The sequence below is a fragment of the Lasioglossum baleicum genome, chromosome 9 (assembly GCF_051020765.1).
Source record: "Lasioglossum baleicum chromosome 9, iyLasBale1, whole genome shotgun sequence".
In the NCBI taxonomy this organism is placed as follows: Eukaryota; Metazoa; Arthropoda; class Insecta; order Hymenoptera; family Halictidae; genus Lasioglossum; species Lasioglossum baleicum.
In genome coordinates, this window is record NC_134937.1 from 15,141,673 (window position 1) to 15,159,522 (window position 17,850).

At 36.5% G+C, this 17,850-nt stretch overlaps 1 protein-coding gene across 1 annotated transcript in view; it reads left to right on the top strand.

Annotated features, from left to right (window-relative positions):
- Calpc (calpain C) overlaps positions 1-13,944 on the top strand; it is a 63,984-nt gene extending 50,040 nt beyond the window's left edge. The window contains exons 5-16 of the mRNA XM_076430919.1: positions 7,436-7,619; positions 9,113-9,187; positions 9,762-9,931; positions 10,955-11,127; positions 11,232-11,326; positions 11,518-11,750; positions 11,867-12,036; positions 12,261-12,319; positions 12,439-12,586; positions 12,657-12,773; positions 12,859-12,917; positions 13,571-13,944. Of these exons, the coding sequence (XP_076287034.1) occupies positions 7,436-7,619; positions 9,113-9,187; positions 9,762-9,931; positions 10,955-11,127; positions 11,232-11,326; positions 11,518-11,750; positions 11,867-12,036; positions 12,261-12,319; positions 12,439-12,586; positions 12,657-12,773; positions 12,859-12,917; positions 13,571-13,597 (1,510 nt within the window). The 3' untranslated portion in view covers positions 13,598-13,944. The remainder of the gene's footprint in view (positions 1-7,435; positions 7,620-9,112; positions 9,188-9,761; positions 9,932-10,954; positions 11,128-11,231; positions 11,327-11,517; positions 11,751-11,866; positions 12,037-12,260; positions 12,320-12,438; positions 12,587-12,656; positions 12,774-12,858; positions 12,918-13,570) is intronic.
- The last annotated feature ends 3,906 nt before the right edge of the window (positions 13,945-17,850 follow it).

Below are 17,850 nucleotides of genomic sequence, written 5' to 3' on the forward strand. Positions count from 1 at the left end.
AGTGGGAACACGTAGTGGAGTAGGGAGCTCCGGCGCGCGGAGTGGGGATCGCTGAACGCGATGACGATAATTTAAAAATCTTTTTTACTCCTAGACGCACAGTTGTTTTTATATTTGTTTTTTAATATTGCATTGTCATCTAGTTCTGAAGTATGTTTAAAGTTTCAAGTCTCCGGCTCATCAGGAAGTGGTTTAAAATTCGATTACAAGATTTGACGCATACAACAACAACTCGGCAAGCTAATATAAGCGTGGTAAAAATGGTCGTAGCAATGACACGCGACATCTTTTACTCGATTATCGTCCGAACGATAACGATCTCTAGTGCATTGCTTAAGCGATTATCGAGCGTGTCTAACGACGTCTTTTTCTTCGCGTGGTCAAACGAGTTTCCGTGAAACTCGCGACATTATCTCGCGTCCACTACCGTCGGTTAATCTCGATCCTTCTTGTTACATCGATCTGGAAACTCTTTTTAATAGCGGCCGATAATGCTTGATAATCTACGGCCTGAAGGACGACACGCGTAATGGCGACTATCTTGATAAATCCCTACGTGTCTATTATGTGATCAGCAGTCGATGTCATGGTCCGATATGAACATTCTTTGAGGTTTAGAGGGTCGGAAAGCCTGTTTATTGGCTTTAGGTAATTTTAGAAAATTAGAACGTTTTTCATTTATTTTCTTTTCTTTTTTGAGCGCCGGGAAACCATTATTGTGGCTCAAGCATTGAGACCTTTGTGTAGACGTACAGACGTACCGATCATCACCCGCATCACATTTTATCAATAGTCTATGGATTTGATGCATTTATAACAAAACTGGGTGGGTGTAATTTGAAACAGCACAAAGATTAAAAGAATTCATGATAAGAGAGAAATAAATTCCTATGCCTTGCAATTAATGAAAACAATTTCTAATTATATCATTAAGTACAACAATCTTGTAATTAGACTGCGGATCATTATGCAAAATAACAAATTTTCGTATCGATGCCAAGACACAGAAGCTAAATAATAATATCCTTCTTGTTTTAATTATTTTATTAAGCTGAAACTAATACGATGATGTTTTGAAATTTTTTAAATATGTCCACCGCTTTAAATACTATTTATATTATCACTTATATTATGAGCCCTCCATTTAGCGTCATGTTTAAATGTTTCCGAAATATTTAATCAAATCTGTCATTCATCCACGACGTTGCCTATAAATGAATTGTTGACCGCAATAAAATAGTACATGACCGATATTTTTGCGAGTACTGCTTCACACCGAGAGTACATTAATAATTGTCACTTGAGTGACATCCCCTACGAATGGCAGCGAAGATTAATCCTGCCGCAAGGATTCTAAACAACTTTGAAACAAGGTTGACATTCCACTTTGAGAAATCGTGTAGAAAACAGTGGGAATCCCTCCCGGTAATGTACTCAGGATGATAAAGCGCGATGACTTTCGTGACGACGATATATTAGTATTCCGCTCGGTCTGGTTTAATGTTCTCCAAGATGGCGTCCGTAGAATGGCACACTTCTTCCCGTGGGTAGAGGATCGTTCGTTGATTGACCTTTCCTCTTTCACGATAACCCCGTCGCCGTGGATCCAATCGATCTAGAACGTTCGGGGCTGGCCCGTATTAATCCACGGACGAGTATTAAAATCAGTTAGAAAGCTCATACGTCGCGTGCCAACGTGCGCGCGCGCCCCTTTGAACGAAAGAATTATGCTCGTCGCGATTCTCCGCGATTTCCATTAGAAATCAGCAGACTCGAACCGGCAAAGAATCGCGGGTGTACGCATCGTGCGTACAGCCTGCACACTTCGGTTCGGAAAGTACTGGTTTTACCGTCCAATTGCACCGTTACCATTTTGCCGCGATTTTGTTATGTCAGTGCAAACATTATGGCACTTTTAACACGGCACGATATCACATCAACTATTGAAATTTAACCCTCGGACAACGGACGATTTTTATAAATATATAATTGACGATGCTCGGGACCGTTCACAGCTCTAACTAATAATATTTAAATATTTTTTTAATGATATTTCGTGTAGGCACATCCGTCTTTCCGATATCCCCAATGCAACAGTTATTCATTTCGTTTAATTGTCATAAATTGGGTACTTACTCACAAAATGTCCCACCTGAATTACAATAAGCTGGAGTGAAATAGAAGTTTATTTTCTCTTTCGTAATATGTTTAATAAGCTGAAAATAATATAACAGTATTTTTAAATGCTTCTAATATTTATACTGTTTCAAATTGCACCTACTAATTTTCGTCATAAATGCATAAAATCCGTTGTCTATTGATACGAACGTTTTATGGTGTATACACAAGAATAATCTTCCGTTCTCCCCCTCCTCGTACATTCCTCAGGATGTGATTTAATCAAAAGTAACAAACGACGAAAAGAAAAATGCTGCACATATTATCCACGGTTATTACTAGACTGCGGATTTTATGCATTTATGATGCAAATTAGTAGGTGTAATTTAACATATAAAAAACATTAGAACAATTTAAACGTACTATTATATTATCCTCAACCTACTAAACGTAATAGGGAAGAAAATAAATTTCCATTTCATTCGAGTTTGTTGCAATGCTGGTAAGAAATTTTTATTTTGCATAATCATCCGCAGTCTAGTTATTACTAAACTGAGGATCTTTGTGCAAAATAAAAAATGTTCGAATTGATTGCAGGATACAGGAGCCAGCTAAACATTGTACTCTTCTTTTTTGATTACCCTATCAAGCTGAAGCTAATACATCGATGTCCTTAAATATTTTTAACATGTCCTCCGCTTTAAATTGTACATGACGTTAGCGTGAGTCTTCTGCTGCAGAAAAAAATGATGTTACACGACAGAAAGTCTCTCGAGTCACCGGGTTAGCATTCGGCGAGGAAGCTGTCGACCGATGTCCGATGCGTGTGACCAACGAGAAATCAGAATTCGGTGTAGCCTCGGAATGCCGGGTTATATTCAGCGGGCTTGTATATTTGCGCACGCACATGCCAGCTAAGCAAGTATAACCGCGGATACTTTCACTCGGCGAGTAGTCGGTTCGTTGCTTGGCAGCAATGGATCGGAGGTCAGTGCACCGGTGACCACAGTCCATGCTCGTATCCACGGCCACGAAACTACTGCACCATCGTGCTCTGCCGATACTACTCGAAAAACGAGCCTCATTAACAGTTTCATCGTTTTTACCCGATTCTTTACCCCTTACGAAACGAATCGGAGTATTTCCTCGTTTCGACTGGTCACGCCGGGTCACCCTTCCATTGCTCTACAACCGCCGCATGAATGTATCATTAGTGTGACCTCTTTTGCTGAGCATTTGTCCAAATTCTTGTAGTCCTTTTTTGACTCTTTGCTTTATTCTACAAGCGGAGGTTCTAACCCATTCGTTAAACAAAATTTATCGACTAACTGTTTCCTCAAGGGGCAGCCTCATGTAAAGGCTGCAAAATTGAACTATTTTCATGATTTTTTTCAAAGTGTTGGTATGATGAATACAGTTTTAATAAATACATGTTTAACCCCTAAGTGGTACTAGGACTAAACTACTATATTTATGGTTAGTATAAGTACTAAACTACTATACATACTACAGTACTACATATACAGGGTGAGTCACCTAACGTTGCCTACTCAAATATCTTTGTTGTTTTTAAAAAGGATCCGTTTTTTTTTTTTAAATGATTTGTTGTTTTTAAAAAGGTCTTGAAAAGGATCCATATCCGGATCGAAACGTTGAGAATAACTTAAAATTTTGCAAAATTGGTTGTTACTTCAAATTGGATCGAACCTATGCGCCGAAAATATTAATAAAAAGTTTGGTTGTTTTTAAAGATACGTCAAATGTCTGAAGGACAACGTTGAATGGTAAAATGGAGCTCATACGATACCAAAGAAATTTTTGTTTTTATGTAATTTTTTTGTAGAGATTTGAAGGTCACTTTAATTTTTTTAATGGAATGTCGTACTTTTTATACCATAGATCGATAGAGTATCAATTGATACTCAGAATTTAAATTCTGAGTATAAAAGTGTTGATCTTCATATGTCCTAATTGTTAACTATTGATTTAGGACGTATGGAGGTCAATACATTTTTACTCAGAATTCGCTAGTCTATCGATTTATAATACAGAAAGTCGGTGTTTCCATTAAAAAATCAAGGTGACCTTGAAATGTCCTCTATGCCTCCACCCACGCAGAGATATCGTGAGAGATAACGTTTTTTCTTGATCTGATTAATTGAGTGGTGCACCCTGTATATTTGTATAGGACATAAACCGTAATGTGACAACAGTAGCGTGGAAAGGACTGCAAGTGACATAGCGCATCCGCAAGCGACTTCATCACCCCGTTAGATGGTCACGGGACGGAAGTACGTCAATGCAGGACTCGCGTTACCGTTTGCTTACAAACTGACAACGGTATAGTCACATAGTCAGCGAAGTGTTTCAAGATCGGTCATTGGTGCGCTGACCCCTGTAACAATTGCAGGTGTCCAAATAAAACAACTTTCTTCCATTCTCACACTTATCAACATATGTTCAACTAAGATTATGTAATTATATAAACCGCACACTTTGTATAAATTGACTCAACGCAGTTTCTTCGATAACGAGAAAAGCACAAGCAAACCACGTCTTTACGATTTGAATGTAACACGTCAAGTGAGGATCATTCGGGCTAGAAAATTGAACGGAACTATGAACAAGCAACGAACGGTTTCATAAACAAACTGAAATAAACTGATATTGAATCGATCGTTCCTTGTGTGGAATGATAGATTAATTTCGTTTCTCAAAACATATTTCAACAGAGTCAAAATCAATCTTATGCATCGTTAGCTTACATGTTGAACATGAAAATTTTATTCTAAAGTACACGAGCCATTTCAATGCATCATGAAATTAATTGTATAAAAAATTGTTATAAAAATTAATTGTTTTAATGAAACCTTGCCAATTTATGCACTTCAATAATTCGACCACTCACTGCGAAGTCTCCCAGAAGCTTCCCAAAACCTTCGTATATAATCTCCACAAACAACTATTAATACTTTACTGTTATTAGACAACGGATTTTACATTAAAAAATTGAAAATGAAAATTCATGCCCTCTATTGATCGTCTTAACCGGTTGATAATAATGTAACGATATCCTCAAATGTTGTTCTAATATTTTTACAGTTCTATGGTTGACACTTTCGTTACATAAAATCCGCAGCCTAATTACGATTAACTTCGCACAATCGACCGATTATCTAATCGGAAACTGCCTGATAAACTCGATGATAGCCTGTTTTGCACACAATCGTATTCATCGTTCTCGCCTCGACTAAATTTTACACGATTACATATAAATAAAATTCTGTGGATGGAGTCATCGCATCCTTAATTCAGTGGCAAATTTTTCCAATCGGCCGTTGTCGATAATAAACAGAAATTCTGCGCGAAGTAATGGGCCCCTCGATGTCCATTCACGTCAAACCGCTCATTTCCGTCAAGCGTGATTCAATCAATGAAATGGGTGAGCATCATTACCCAGTTATCTCGTCCCGTTTCAACCCGCACGTGAACCGCTTCGGAACCGTTCCGGAGATTCTCTTTCCGTCGCGCGGTACGTAATTGCGAAACACCGAATCGGAAGGCCATACACGGGGCACAATTGGAAAACGGATCTGCTCGTCTTCCCTGAGAAAATACCCATGTGACTGACTTTACTCGTGTGAATGGTTACGGTTTAGAGACTAACCTGGCCTGTCTGTATACGAGCGTAAACGAAAGCTCGAGCAGATAACGCGTGCTACGTTCGTTACATGTATACATACATCGGGCGGCGCGGCGTGCCTGGCAAGACGGGCCTAGAGAAAACCCCGTTATCTCTAGAATACTAATTCCCGTAGAAACGGCATCGTACGGAACGGAGATACAATCGGTTTCTCCGTTGATTTTCGTCGGTTACCGTCGGGGTATCAATCGAGACATCGATCGGTTTTTTCCGATCGCACAGACTGCGTCTACACTCCTGGACAAAATGACTGTGTGCCATGTTTAATTTCTCGAAGACTAGGGTAACTGTACCGATTACTGCGATATCATACTTCGATCGTACTTTATTTTAATATTATTCCTAATTTAAAGCAATATAAAGAATGTACAATCATGTGAGCAACTCCGGTGATCGAGATAGAAAAAAATATGGGAACGATTGACGATTTTGTTTGTCTCGCTAACGAGAATACAATCTCATTAGATTGTACAAAATTCAGGGCGAAATGTTTATTTTTACGTATTTTAACCCCTTGGTGTACTTTGAAGAGCCAGACTCGTGATGAAGGTTTTTAACAAAGTGTAACGAATACGAATGTTACGCGTTTCATTTTAGATGAAATAAAATTTGATTTCGTTTGTAATCAATATTTCAGCATTAAAGTAAATGTATCCATTCAAAAAATATAAATTTTCTCTTCTATTCTACGACATTTTTCGGCATAAAGACGTTGTTCTAAACACTGTAACTGTAAAAGAAAAGGTACGGCAAGGGGTTGATCTCATTGGGGAAAAAATACTGCAGTAAAACGTACACCCGCAGTAACAAGTACATTTACCCTACATTGAATTTCCGAATGAAGTGCATTATACATCCAACTCTTCTTTTCCACAATCCGAGAAAAAATAAAATTATAATTAAATTAAAATTCAAAGATGAAATTAAGATTAACGTGTTATCAAGTCATTTTTTTTTGCGTTACATCGACACAAAAAAAACTTGATGTATGATTTTTCTTGGTCGTTTTGTGAAGGAATCACAGTACCCAAAAGTTGTTGCAAAGGGGAGGTTTCAATCATCAAAACTGTGGAAGATTGGTACACGTGAAAAATTGTTTACATCGCCAATAACAAAATAGAATTTCACTTCGGTCTAAGGGAAAGTAACGACATACATATGTGGTAGATTCGAAGTCGTAGGGTTAAAGATAGTCCACAAGCGCTATCGTCTTGTCCGAGAGTGCAGTGGGGAACAGAAGTTGATTCCACGAGGAGATTAACGACCAGCGGAATGGAACTTTCTTCGGGGAATCGATGATGAGCGCACGAGAAATCACGATCACACGTGGTACTCCACCATCCGCGGCAAAGAAGGTCATGGGTCAACGGATTTTCTAGACGCCCGCTTTCCCTGGTCCGGTCTAGCAAACTCGTCGGCAGAGAGACCGCCACGCCGGTTTTCTCCGGGATTCGACGCGCAACGATGAGAAACATAGGCGATCTCGTTATAGCCGGAACGTCACGATGAGATTTCCCGCGAACCCGGCCGACCTTACCGCGCGTAATTGATAGCCGATCGCTGGGAATGCAATCCTTCTTCCATCGGTGAAACTTATTTTTCGGTTCGTTCCAGGTTGCACGGCTCGTACGAGGCGCTCAAGTATGGCACCCTCCTGGACGGACTGTCGGATCTCACCGGGGGAATCACCGAAAGCATCGCGATACGACAAGATCCTACAGCTTGCGGAAGGGCCCTCGCCAAGCTACTCGATATGACGTCCCTAATCACCTGTACTGTAAATAACAATCAACCGCAGGTAAACCGCCTTGCTATAGTTTTCGTTCGATATAAGACGACGATGCTTTCTTCGCAACATGAAAATATCTACCCCCTTTTCTTCTTTTGATATATCATGTCATATTAGGGTGGCTCTTATTTACTCTCGTCAAAAATTTTTGTCAATATTTCTTGTACAGCACCCCCAGTGTTGGGCGAATTTTATTTTAAATAATAAATAAACGTGTGATTTTAATTGAAAATAATAACTGAACTTTTTATTTAAATAATTCCAAAAATGATGTATGTATTATTTCTCATTTGCAAATAAAAAATTATTTATTATTTGAATTGAGGTGGAAATCAATTAAATAGTTTTTGGTCTTCTCTTATTTCTTGTATTTTGTCGTGCCCGTCCGGAGGGCGGATTAATGAATAAAAATACAATTTGTTAAATAACAATTAACTTTATTATTTTAAATAAATTCATTTAGACTTGCTTAAATAATAAATAATTATTTTTCCGTTTTATTTGAATATCCAAATAACAAATAACTTGTTATTTTAATTTTTATTTAAATAAATGTATTTATTGCCCAACATTGAGCACCCCCAGGGTTGTTCCAAGTAATAAAAAAAATCTGTGCAAAGTTTGAGCACCCTAGGATAACGGGAAAACGTGCCCCAAAGCCCTTAAACGTTAAAATAATTAATTTAATGCTCACAATATCGTTTTTCTCGAGTGTCTTCTAAACTATGCGTCGAAAAATATGTTAGACAAAACCTTAATTTAATATAATTAAGTAATCAGTTTTCAAATATTTTATTCACGTAATACGTAGTCTATGAACATTTTTAAATTACTGATAGATTAATAGACTGGAGATCTTTATAAAAAATAAAAGCTGTTCTAAGTGTAACGAACTGAAGTGAGGTAGAAAGTAATTTTCTCTTTTAGTAATGTGTTTAATTGGCTGAACATAATACAACAGCATTTTTAAATTCTGTTAATGTCTTTACTGTTTTAAGTTATACCAACTAATTGTTGTTGCAAACGCATAAATTCGCAGACTAGAGATAAAAATCATGACCGTGACTAAGAGTATCAAAGTTAACAGACTTCGATCAAACTCACTCAGGGTCGAGGTACATTAACCAGAGTAAGGACACATGCCAGGAGACCTCCTGACCTAGGCACCCATGGCCAAGATTCCTGGGATAAATTTGGTTCTCTTGGCGTTAGATTGGTACAATTTCAGCCTCTCAGTCCCCTGAATGTTTCTGGTCCAAGTTCCTCAAGCTTAATTAATTGAAATCAGGTTAAACGTCCCAGCCGAACAGACACGCGTTCGTGTTCGATTCAAATTTTCAGACCTGGGTTAGCTCGATTGAAGTCTATTATCCTTTTACTCGTATGACAACGATGAAAGCTGGTACGAAGTTGCAATTTCCTCGCGAAAGATCTTTTTTTATTTTTAGACTATTTATTCGACATGGTTATTAACCTGGCCAATTGGTTTTTTGTTGATCTAGATTCGTGCCAGCACGGAAAAACTTGCCAACGGCATCCAAATGGGAATCAACTACAGACTCTACGCTATCGTAAGGGTGAGTGTGATGGGAAACAACGTAGCTATTTTTTATTATAATTAACCCCTTGCTCTACAATATCGTGTCAGACACGTGTTGAAGATTTTGAAGACAGTCTAATAAATATTTTTTAAACCAACATGAAATTCTATTTTGGTTTTGTCAATGTATAGTTATTGAAGAACATGTAGGTATACAATAGATATAAATTTTCTCCTTTTTTAGCAAATTACGAACTACGAAGAAAGTTATAATCATTGAAACCGTAAAATAAATCGTAGGGCAGGGGGTTAACCCTTAGCACTTTAAACATTCATGTACTTGTAACATATACAAAAATATATAACTCATGTAGGTTTTATTATATTTAAAAAATCGTACGTGTGCCTCAAATATCGGTATGAATATATGTGTAATACTCCAATGCGAAAGGTTCAGTAGATTTTCTGAAGTAAATTTAAAAATGGCAAAAATTCGTGCGAGAACGGTCTCGAAAACCAGAGTACCCCTTTAATTGTTTGATGTCGCGAAAATAGAAGTTCTGCGATTGTCTCAATTGGTGCGTCACGATGTACCATTGCGTAAAATGCAGGTGGAGACATTCAGTGGCGAAGCAGTCCCGTTAGTAAAATTAAGAAATCCTCTTGGTCCTGGTGGGGAGTACGTCGGCGCTTGGGCAAGAGGTGGCCTCGAATGGGATGAAATACCGCCGATGGAAAGGGAACGTTTAGCGGTCAGAAACATGGCCGAGGGGGAATTCTGGTGAGTGAAACGATTTTTTTTAAAGTGCTATCCGCGTCCCTTTCTTTTATATGTGTCACAGGCGCAGGTCGATCTCCTCTCTACAAAGATTAACTCTATTATTTCGCTGAAGCATTCTAATTAGAGCGTGTGGCTACTGCATGCTACTTCCACTTGGACAGTACAGTAAATTGTCGATATATGCCGTAGAGATGTACACGATACTTATGAAAAATTCATCCCCATTACTACAGCATGTCTCTCGAGGAGCATAGAAGCTAGATCACCGAGAAATGTATCAAGTTATTGCGTTGTTAAAAAAGTATTTTAAGGTGAAATAAATCCTAATTTTTTATTTAAGCAATGAACTTCAATATAATTTTGTTCGATGATCTTTTGCCAAAAGATAAATGATGATAAAAGATCGTCGAACCAAGTGGAAAATATTTTATTGATCGAAGTTTATTGTTTGAATAAAAAAATTAGGTTTTATTTCACCTTGAGATACCGAAATTACTTTCTCGCCAAGTGAGTTTTCTAATTAAAATGAACCCAAACATGCCATAATTTGAAACATATTTAAAGCATGTAAATAGTTCAAGGTAAATAGACCCATATAGGACATTATTTATTGTACAAGTCAGTAAAGATGTATTGGGAACTGACTACATTGATTAGTATAGATAATTGAGGTTCTACTGTATCGTAAATTAAGCATGTAAACACGATCCAAATTGCGTCAGTTTTGGTGTCGTCTAAATCAGAAAAATGTCACGAATATGATAATAAGAGCTCCTTAAATAAAATAAGAATAATGTTTGAGTAATATGTAATCTGTGTGTAGCCTTAAATAAAATAAATTTGCAACCCCAATATAAATTCATAAAAGATATCTAATTTATTATTTCACATCGCCGATACGACATAGTTTTTATTTGAATCATTTTCAAGATTAAGAGATAAAGGGGGATGGTTCTCTATTCGAGTGAACCATAACTAATCGGATGAAAACGAACTAATGAAAATGTACCAATTAACTTGCAGGATATCCTATTCGGACTTTGTGAGAACGTTCACTCACCTGGAAGTTGTACATCTTGATGCTGAAACGTCGAGGGATGAACCATCGTTGCATAGCAAACACACTTGGCAAATGAAACTCTATCAAGGCAGTTGGAGGAGAGGCGTTACCGCAGGAGGATGTCGTAACAATCAAGGTTCGTTTTGTAGATTACTTCGATGAGTCGAATACTGGAAGTTCAGTATTACACGATATAAATGACGACCGATATATCCTAACACTTGTGCATTTCTGTTGCAGAAACTTTTCATATCAATCCACAGTTGCATCTGATACTTAGCGAGATGGAGGAGGTAATCGTTTCGTTGAACCAGCACTCCATCATGGAACCAAAGGTAAATTCCTTAAAACATTATAAATATTGTGAAGAACGATTTAACTGCGTCTCTTAAGATCTGCGCGTTTGCTAAGCAAAACAATGCATCTACCTAACATTCAGACTTTATAAGAAGACCGCAAATATTCGAATAAGAAATATTTTAGAAGATTAATTATAAATTCTTATCGTCGACTACATTGCTTTCAGGTGATAGGCTTCACAGCGTACACACTGCCGAAAAACAACACGGAATCGATAAATAGAAAATTTTTTAAGAAAAACAAATCCCTGGTGAATTCGCAATACACGAATAGTCGACAGGTGAGCCACAGATGTCAGCTAGAACAGGGTGGCTATTTGTTAGTGCCAACGACCTTTGAGCCAACACAGGAAACGAGTTTCACGTTGCGAGTGTACAGTAGTAAGCCTTTGGAACTCAAGTAAGTACCAAAAGCAATTCTATAAATTATAAAAAAGACAAAAGAAATTAGAGATGACACAAAACAATGTAGAATCAATCAACAATTAGGTTTAAAAAAGTGAAAAATTCTTTCAGACTTCTCGACACACCACCGTCCCTGATGAAATCGGCTATCGTGAAAGCACCACCCCTAGAAGGCAAGGGTTTCTCGCAATACGAAGCTGTTTTCTTGCAACTTGCCGACGAGCACAGGACGGTGAACGCTTTCGAACTACAGGAACTTCTGGAGGCTTGTTTACCAAACGGTAACTAAACAGATGAAGTCAATCATGGAAATGCAACTACGAATCAACTGCAATATGCAATTACGAATCAATTGTATGTTGCAATATTAGAAACTTGACGAGACAATAGAGGGTTGCGTGCTACTTGAAATAACACATATTAAAACATTTGTAATTTGAACGTTGCGTGGGACCACGGTTGTTCCAATAATGCGGACAAGGTTTAATAAAGAATCAATTTACAGATTACATCAAAAGCTGCGCCTGCATGGAAGTATGTCGACAAGTGGTCCTCACAATGGACGTATCCTTAAGCTGAATTTTAATTTTTGTCATTTTCTAAATTGTAAAATGGTGTGCAAATATACTAGCACATTATTTCTTTTACGTTTTCCTTGTTTTCCTTGACTCGTTATTATACAGAGTTCCGGAAGCGGGCGGTTAAAATTCAACGATTTCAAGGATCTCATGTGCAGTTTGAAATACTGGCAGGCCGCTTTCAAAAAGCACACGAAAGAGAAGACTGGTATTCTAAAGGCTGAACGTTTACGCGATGCCTTGCTGGAAGTTGGTAGGTTCCTATCTTGAAATCATATTGAAATATATGGTGCGAACGATCTAAGAGAAATATTTTCTATTAGGATTTCAATTGAACACGGATGTGCTTTCAATTTTAATTCTACGGTACATGAGGAAGGATGGAACGCTTCGATTCGGTGATTTCGTCTCGGCGATATTGCACTTGAGCGACGCGTTCGGTATGTGAAATATCGATACTTTTACATTTAGTAATATCACTGATTTTGCTAAACACGATTGTTAATATTTTGAATATAATTTCAGGTATATTCGAGAGTAAGGATCCCTTACAAAACGGAACCATAAAGTTAAGCTTAGCAGAGGTTTGTATTACTTTTTCATAAATGCTAAATACTAAACTAAAGTAAGCACGCGAACCCGACCGATCTTTAAACTAGATTTTCTCGAGAACAAGACATTGAACAAAAAAAATGTTATTCCTTCTTTTCGATTTGTTTTTGCATGTAACCACCTGACCGCTTGTACCATGATTTCGGAAACACCCTGTATACCAATATGTACCCAGTAAGCAAACATGCTCGATTTTGGACAGTAGGCTGTGCCAACAGAACGACATACTTCTGCGTCCGAATAAGTATCTCTTTATGCAGGCAGGGTGTGCTGTCCAAAATCGAGCAGATTCCGAGCATCCTCAGCTTCGAGCGCGTTCTGACAGCTTAATGCTCGCCATCTGCTGGCATCGTACGATTGCAGACTGTGCTCGATATCTGCTCGAGGACGGCCTGGCTGACTGGGAATGTGTATATGTATATGTGAAATTAAAAATATTTTTCCATTCTTCGCTGAACTAAAAATCGTACAGCTTACTGTATCGTGAATATTAATTGCTGTAAAGCAGAATATACGATTTAACGAAAACGAATGCTGATTGTATGAAAAAATGAATCATTTACAAAAGACTAAATTATTGTATGAACTTGTATGAATTATTGTATCAACTTTCTGTTTCTTGCAGTGGCTGAGATCGTCCCTGATGTGTTAAAACAATTACTCATCGCGGCGTCTGTGTACCTTGAAACAAATATCTGTAAATAACGTTTGTTATGTCGTATGTAGACTTAAGTTTTAGCCATATTAACAATTAACGATCGAGCCCATCGTTTTATTGCTGTTTGTAAAATATTGTCATTTCTATTTCCATTAGCGATCATCATTCCATCATCCGATTAAACATTCTAAAATAACTATGTATAATATGTTGTTTGTATAAGAAATTCGTACTGGATTATACATTTATCGTTATTTTGTACAGTCCCTTTATCCGAGACAAACATATACAAATAATTATATTCACTTATGTTTAATAAAGAAATATATTTTAAACTGTAACTTATTAATAAATTGCGGTCTTTTATGCAAATTTGTATTATGTATATATACATTGATTCACATAGAAACAAAACGTGTAATTCAATTATATGTATTTATGCATTATTTCGTAAACATTTGGAAAAATGGTGCACAACCATGTTGTAAGGAACAACAAAACCGTCATACAAATATATCTTTTTACAAGTAAGTATTTTATATATAAAATAAAGTTTATACTTATTCTTAGAAGCACAGCCAGTATATAATTGTAAGTTATAATTACAAACAATATCTTTATGTAGAAATTATTTTGTACAATGATTGATTTATTGCATTTACATTATTAGATAATCCGCAATAACACATATTCTCCGAACTATTCCACTATTCTCCAAATTGTAATATTGATAAAATGAGTTAGCACTATTTAAAATAATAAGAGTAAAGTAAAAATGAACGAGTACTAAAATGAAATATATATTACCGTTAGTATTTCCATAAATATTTATACAAAATCCGATGCGCCGATGATTTCCCTTTCCTCTCGAACACTTAAACTTCGCGGTACTGCGACTTCTCAACAGACTGTCCACAACCGTCCGCAATCGGCACGTCAAGGGCAAAATTAGCTTTCATATTATAGTAGGCAGGTTATGAATTCGGACGAGTACGTGGGCTGGGCTTGCAATTATGCTATTCATGCAATTCGTTTGTACAGTGGTCGAATGTAGAACACTATCAAATGTGTATTAGGAAGAGCATATACATAAAAACGAATTTTTTTTTGTATTTTGTAATTTTGTAAGTTGCCGTACAAGGGGGTAGACTCTCGTTTCCAGAATTGCAAAGGTGCGAGATCATGCGAGATGCGCCTTCTCATTTCTCGATAATGCAAAGATAGGATTTTTCAGTAGTCAAAAGCGCTCTATGAGTGTCTATGAGATATATGCATACATGAAATCTGGCTTCCTCCTCTGGCTTCCATATCTTTTATGTTGCAACCTCATGTAGTTCGCTAGCTGACCGTTTCATTTCAGTAGAGTCCGCTATCGTACGGGAGCATTTTCTACAGAGTCGGTAATTTAGAACCGTAGACAGAAAAATGCATTGCATGCAATGTCTGTATGGTTCTCAAGTCTGTGGTGCTAAGTTACTAAGTCTGTGCTTTAGTTCTTATAGATTCGATAGAGGTAGACAGCTGTCCATTGAGATGACCCGTTTTCGAAATTTCTTGTCGTTTATCATATAATAAAACAATTATTACAAGAAACTCATTGTCCAATTTACAGCTTTATTCAGAAACATGTACTTGTTCCGTTAACAAAGTTAAATAGATGAACCTCTTATTATTTTGCAAACCTGAAGTAATCGAGTGTGGTGAGCAACTATGACAACTTCAACTATGTAGATGTACATTACAAAACCAAAGTAGAATTTTATTTCAGTTTAAAGGAAATTAATAGCAAAAGAAATTAATAAAACGTATTTTTTAAATTTTCAATATAGGCCCACATAAAAAAGTTGTAAAATGCAACTTTTAGTGTTTTTTCTATAATTCCGATCAATTGCAATTTTTGAACAAATTTCTTTTCATATCCTGTAGTAAACTCATTGCTCTAGCTTCCCAAAAGAGTTCAAATCGTATAGTACAATATTAAAAAAGTTATTGTCTTTTTTATAGCGTCCGAATTAATATTCGAGAGTAACTGTATATGTATTATATTTATACATATAAGACTCTATTCTGAATTTTCATCACGAGTCTGACACGATATTAAATTATGGGGCAAGTGGTTAATTTCAGAGGCTTCTCGGGTAACAACCAGCAAATTCAATTTTCTGACCTGTGATAACTAGACTGCGGATTTTATGCGTGTAAAACAAAAATAACTGGATCAAATATACATATAATACAGTGAAAATATAAGAAAAGTGACACAACACAAAATACATTTCTGAAAAACAGGTGTAATTATATGTATTGTATATATATTCAAATTGTGATGTACTTTATAACTAATATATGCACATGACAATTAACCCAGTACCTAAATAACAACAAATTATTTCAATTTCTAAGTTTGTTGTATACAATATAAAAAGTTGTCAATTTTAGGTAATTTTGAAATGGCTCTTCTGTAAAATTTTCTTTCTTTTTAACTTACCTCGATTAACCGGCTTGATCGGGAGACGAACAGCCTGGATAAATTAAGGTCCGATGGATAATCGAGACCTGAGGGACATAATTAAAATGTACATTGTATTACAAAATTAATTTTTTATTTTTGAAAATGTATTTCCCTTCATAATATAATCATTAGATTGCGGGTCTTTATGCATTTATAGCAAAATTGAGGACATGAAATTCAAAATTGTTGAAAAATTTTTAAAATTCAAGATGTCAATATATGGTTCCTCCTCTATATTAAAATTGTTAAGGGAAGAAATAACATTCGATTTAGTTTCTATTTCTTGCAATCGATGCAGACAATTTTTATTTTGCATAAAGATCCGCAGTCTACTAATCATATTTAAACGCATATTTGTTTATAATCGGGATCCGGTTAATCGAGGTCCTACTATATGTATATCACTTTCATGTTATGTTACATTGAAGTGAGTGAAATTATTCACAAAAGAAATTAATGTCTAAGTATGTAGCTCCTGTATCTTGTAATTAATGTAGACAATTTGTATTTTGCATAAAAATCCGCAATCTACTAATAGCGAACGTTATCGGTTCGAAATGGTTCGCGCGTGTCTGCCGCACTGAACTCGCGAGGAGGAGACGTGAAAAGAAACGTCCGGGTCTTTCTTGGGGTTCATTAGCGTCGCAAATTAGTGTCTACGGTTCAACGGGCGTTCCGCGCCGGTATTCCATAGGTGGAACGAACCGAAGTGCGTTCGACGGGCATTCACGATGCGTCTGTACGTGTACGGAAGGAATGCGTCCCTTCTCCCACTCGCGTATGCTCATTGTTCGACCCTTGGGCGCGGTTCCATTCCTCTGCATTTCGTACCGATTCGATTCTTCCTGGAAAACTTCGATGCGAATCTACTCGTTCAAAGAATCCGCGAAAAATTATCGAAATTATACTTTTATCCGCTTTGGTGAGAAATAGCGATTTTTTATTCATATTTTCGCAGTTATTTCTACAGTCGAGTTATTAGAGCCATAGTAAGAAAACCATATTTATTATCAAATGTATGTTTAAATTAATCTAAATGTATATTTACAATTACAGACAGCAGATCTTTATGCAGAATGAAAATTTTCTACCTGAATGGCAACAAACTGTGAAGTAAAGTAGAAATTTATTTTCTTTGTTAATTATGTTTAATAGGTTGAAAATAATGTAACAGTTTTTTTTTAAATTCTTCTGATGTTTTTACTGTTTTAAATTACTCCTCCTCGTTTTTGTCATACATGCATAACATCCGCTGGTTATCATTTACAAGCACTAATACTGCGTGAAAGAATAATAAGAATTCAATCCAGAAAGGTTATCATTGAGAACCTTCATTGAAGAACAATTGAAAATGGTGGAAATCGCCGAATACATACAGAATTAAAGCCAAAGATAGTCAGAAAATCCAAGAAGACTATAAATTTCACCATTTTTAACCTTTATAACTCGGAAACGATTTAACAAATTTCGATAAAAAATCGTCAGCTATGTATAATTTACATGAATCCACGAGATATATTTTTAAATCTTGGTTGCAGCCTCAGATAAACAAGTCGTAAAAAGCAACTTGCGTCATTTACTAAATCGATCCTTCTATAGGTTGGCAGATAAAGTTATTGTGGTTTAAAGTGTGCGGCATCAATTATACGACTGATTGTACGTGAATAAATAAATTCGTTTAAAAATCTGTCACGAAAAAACCCCCACGATTTCGATAAAATAAAAAAAAAGGTGG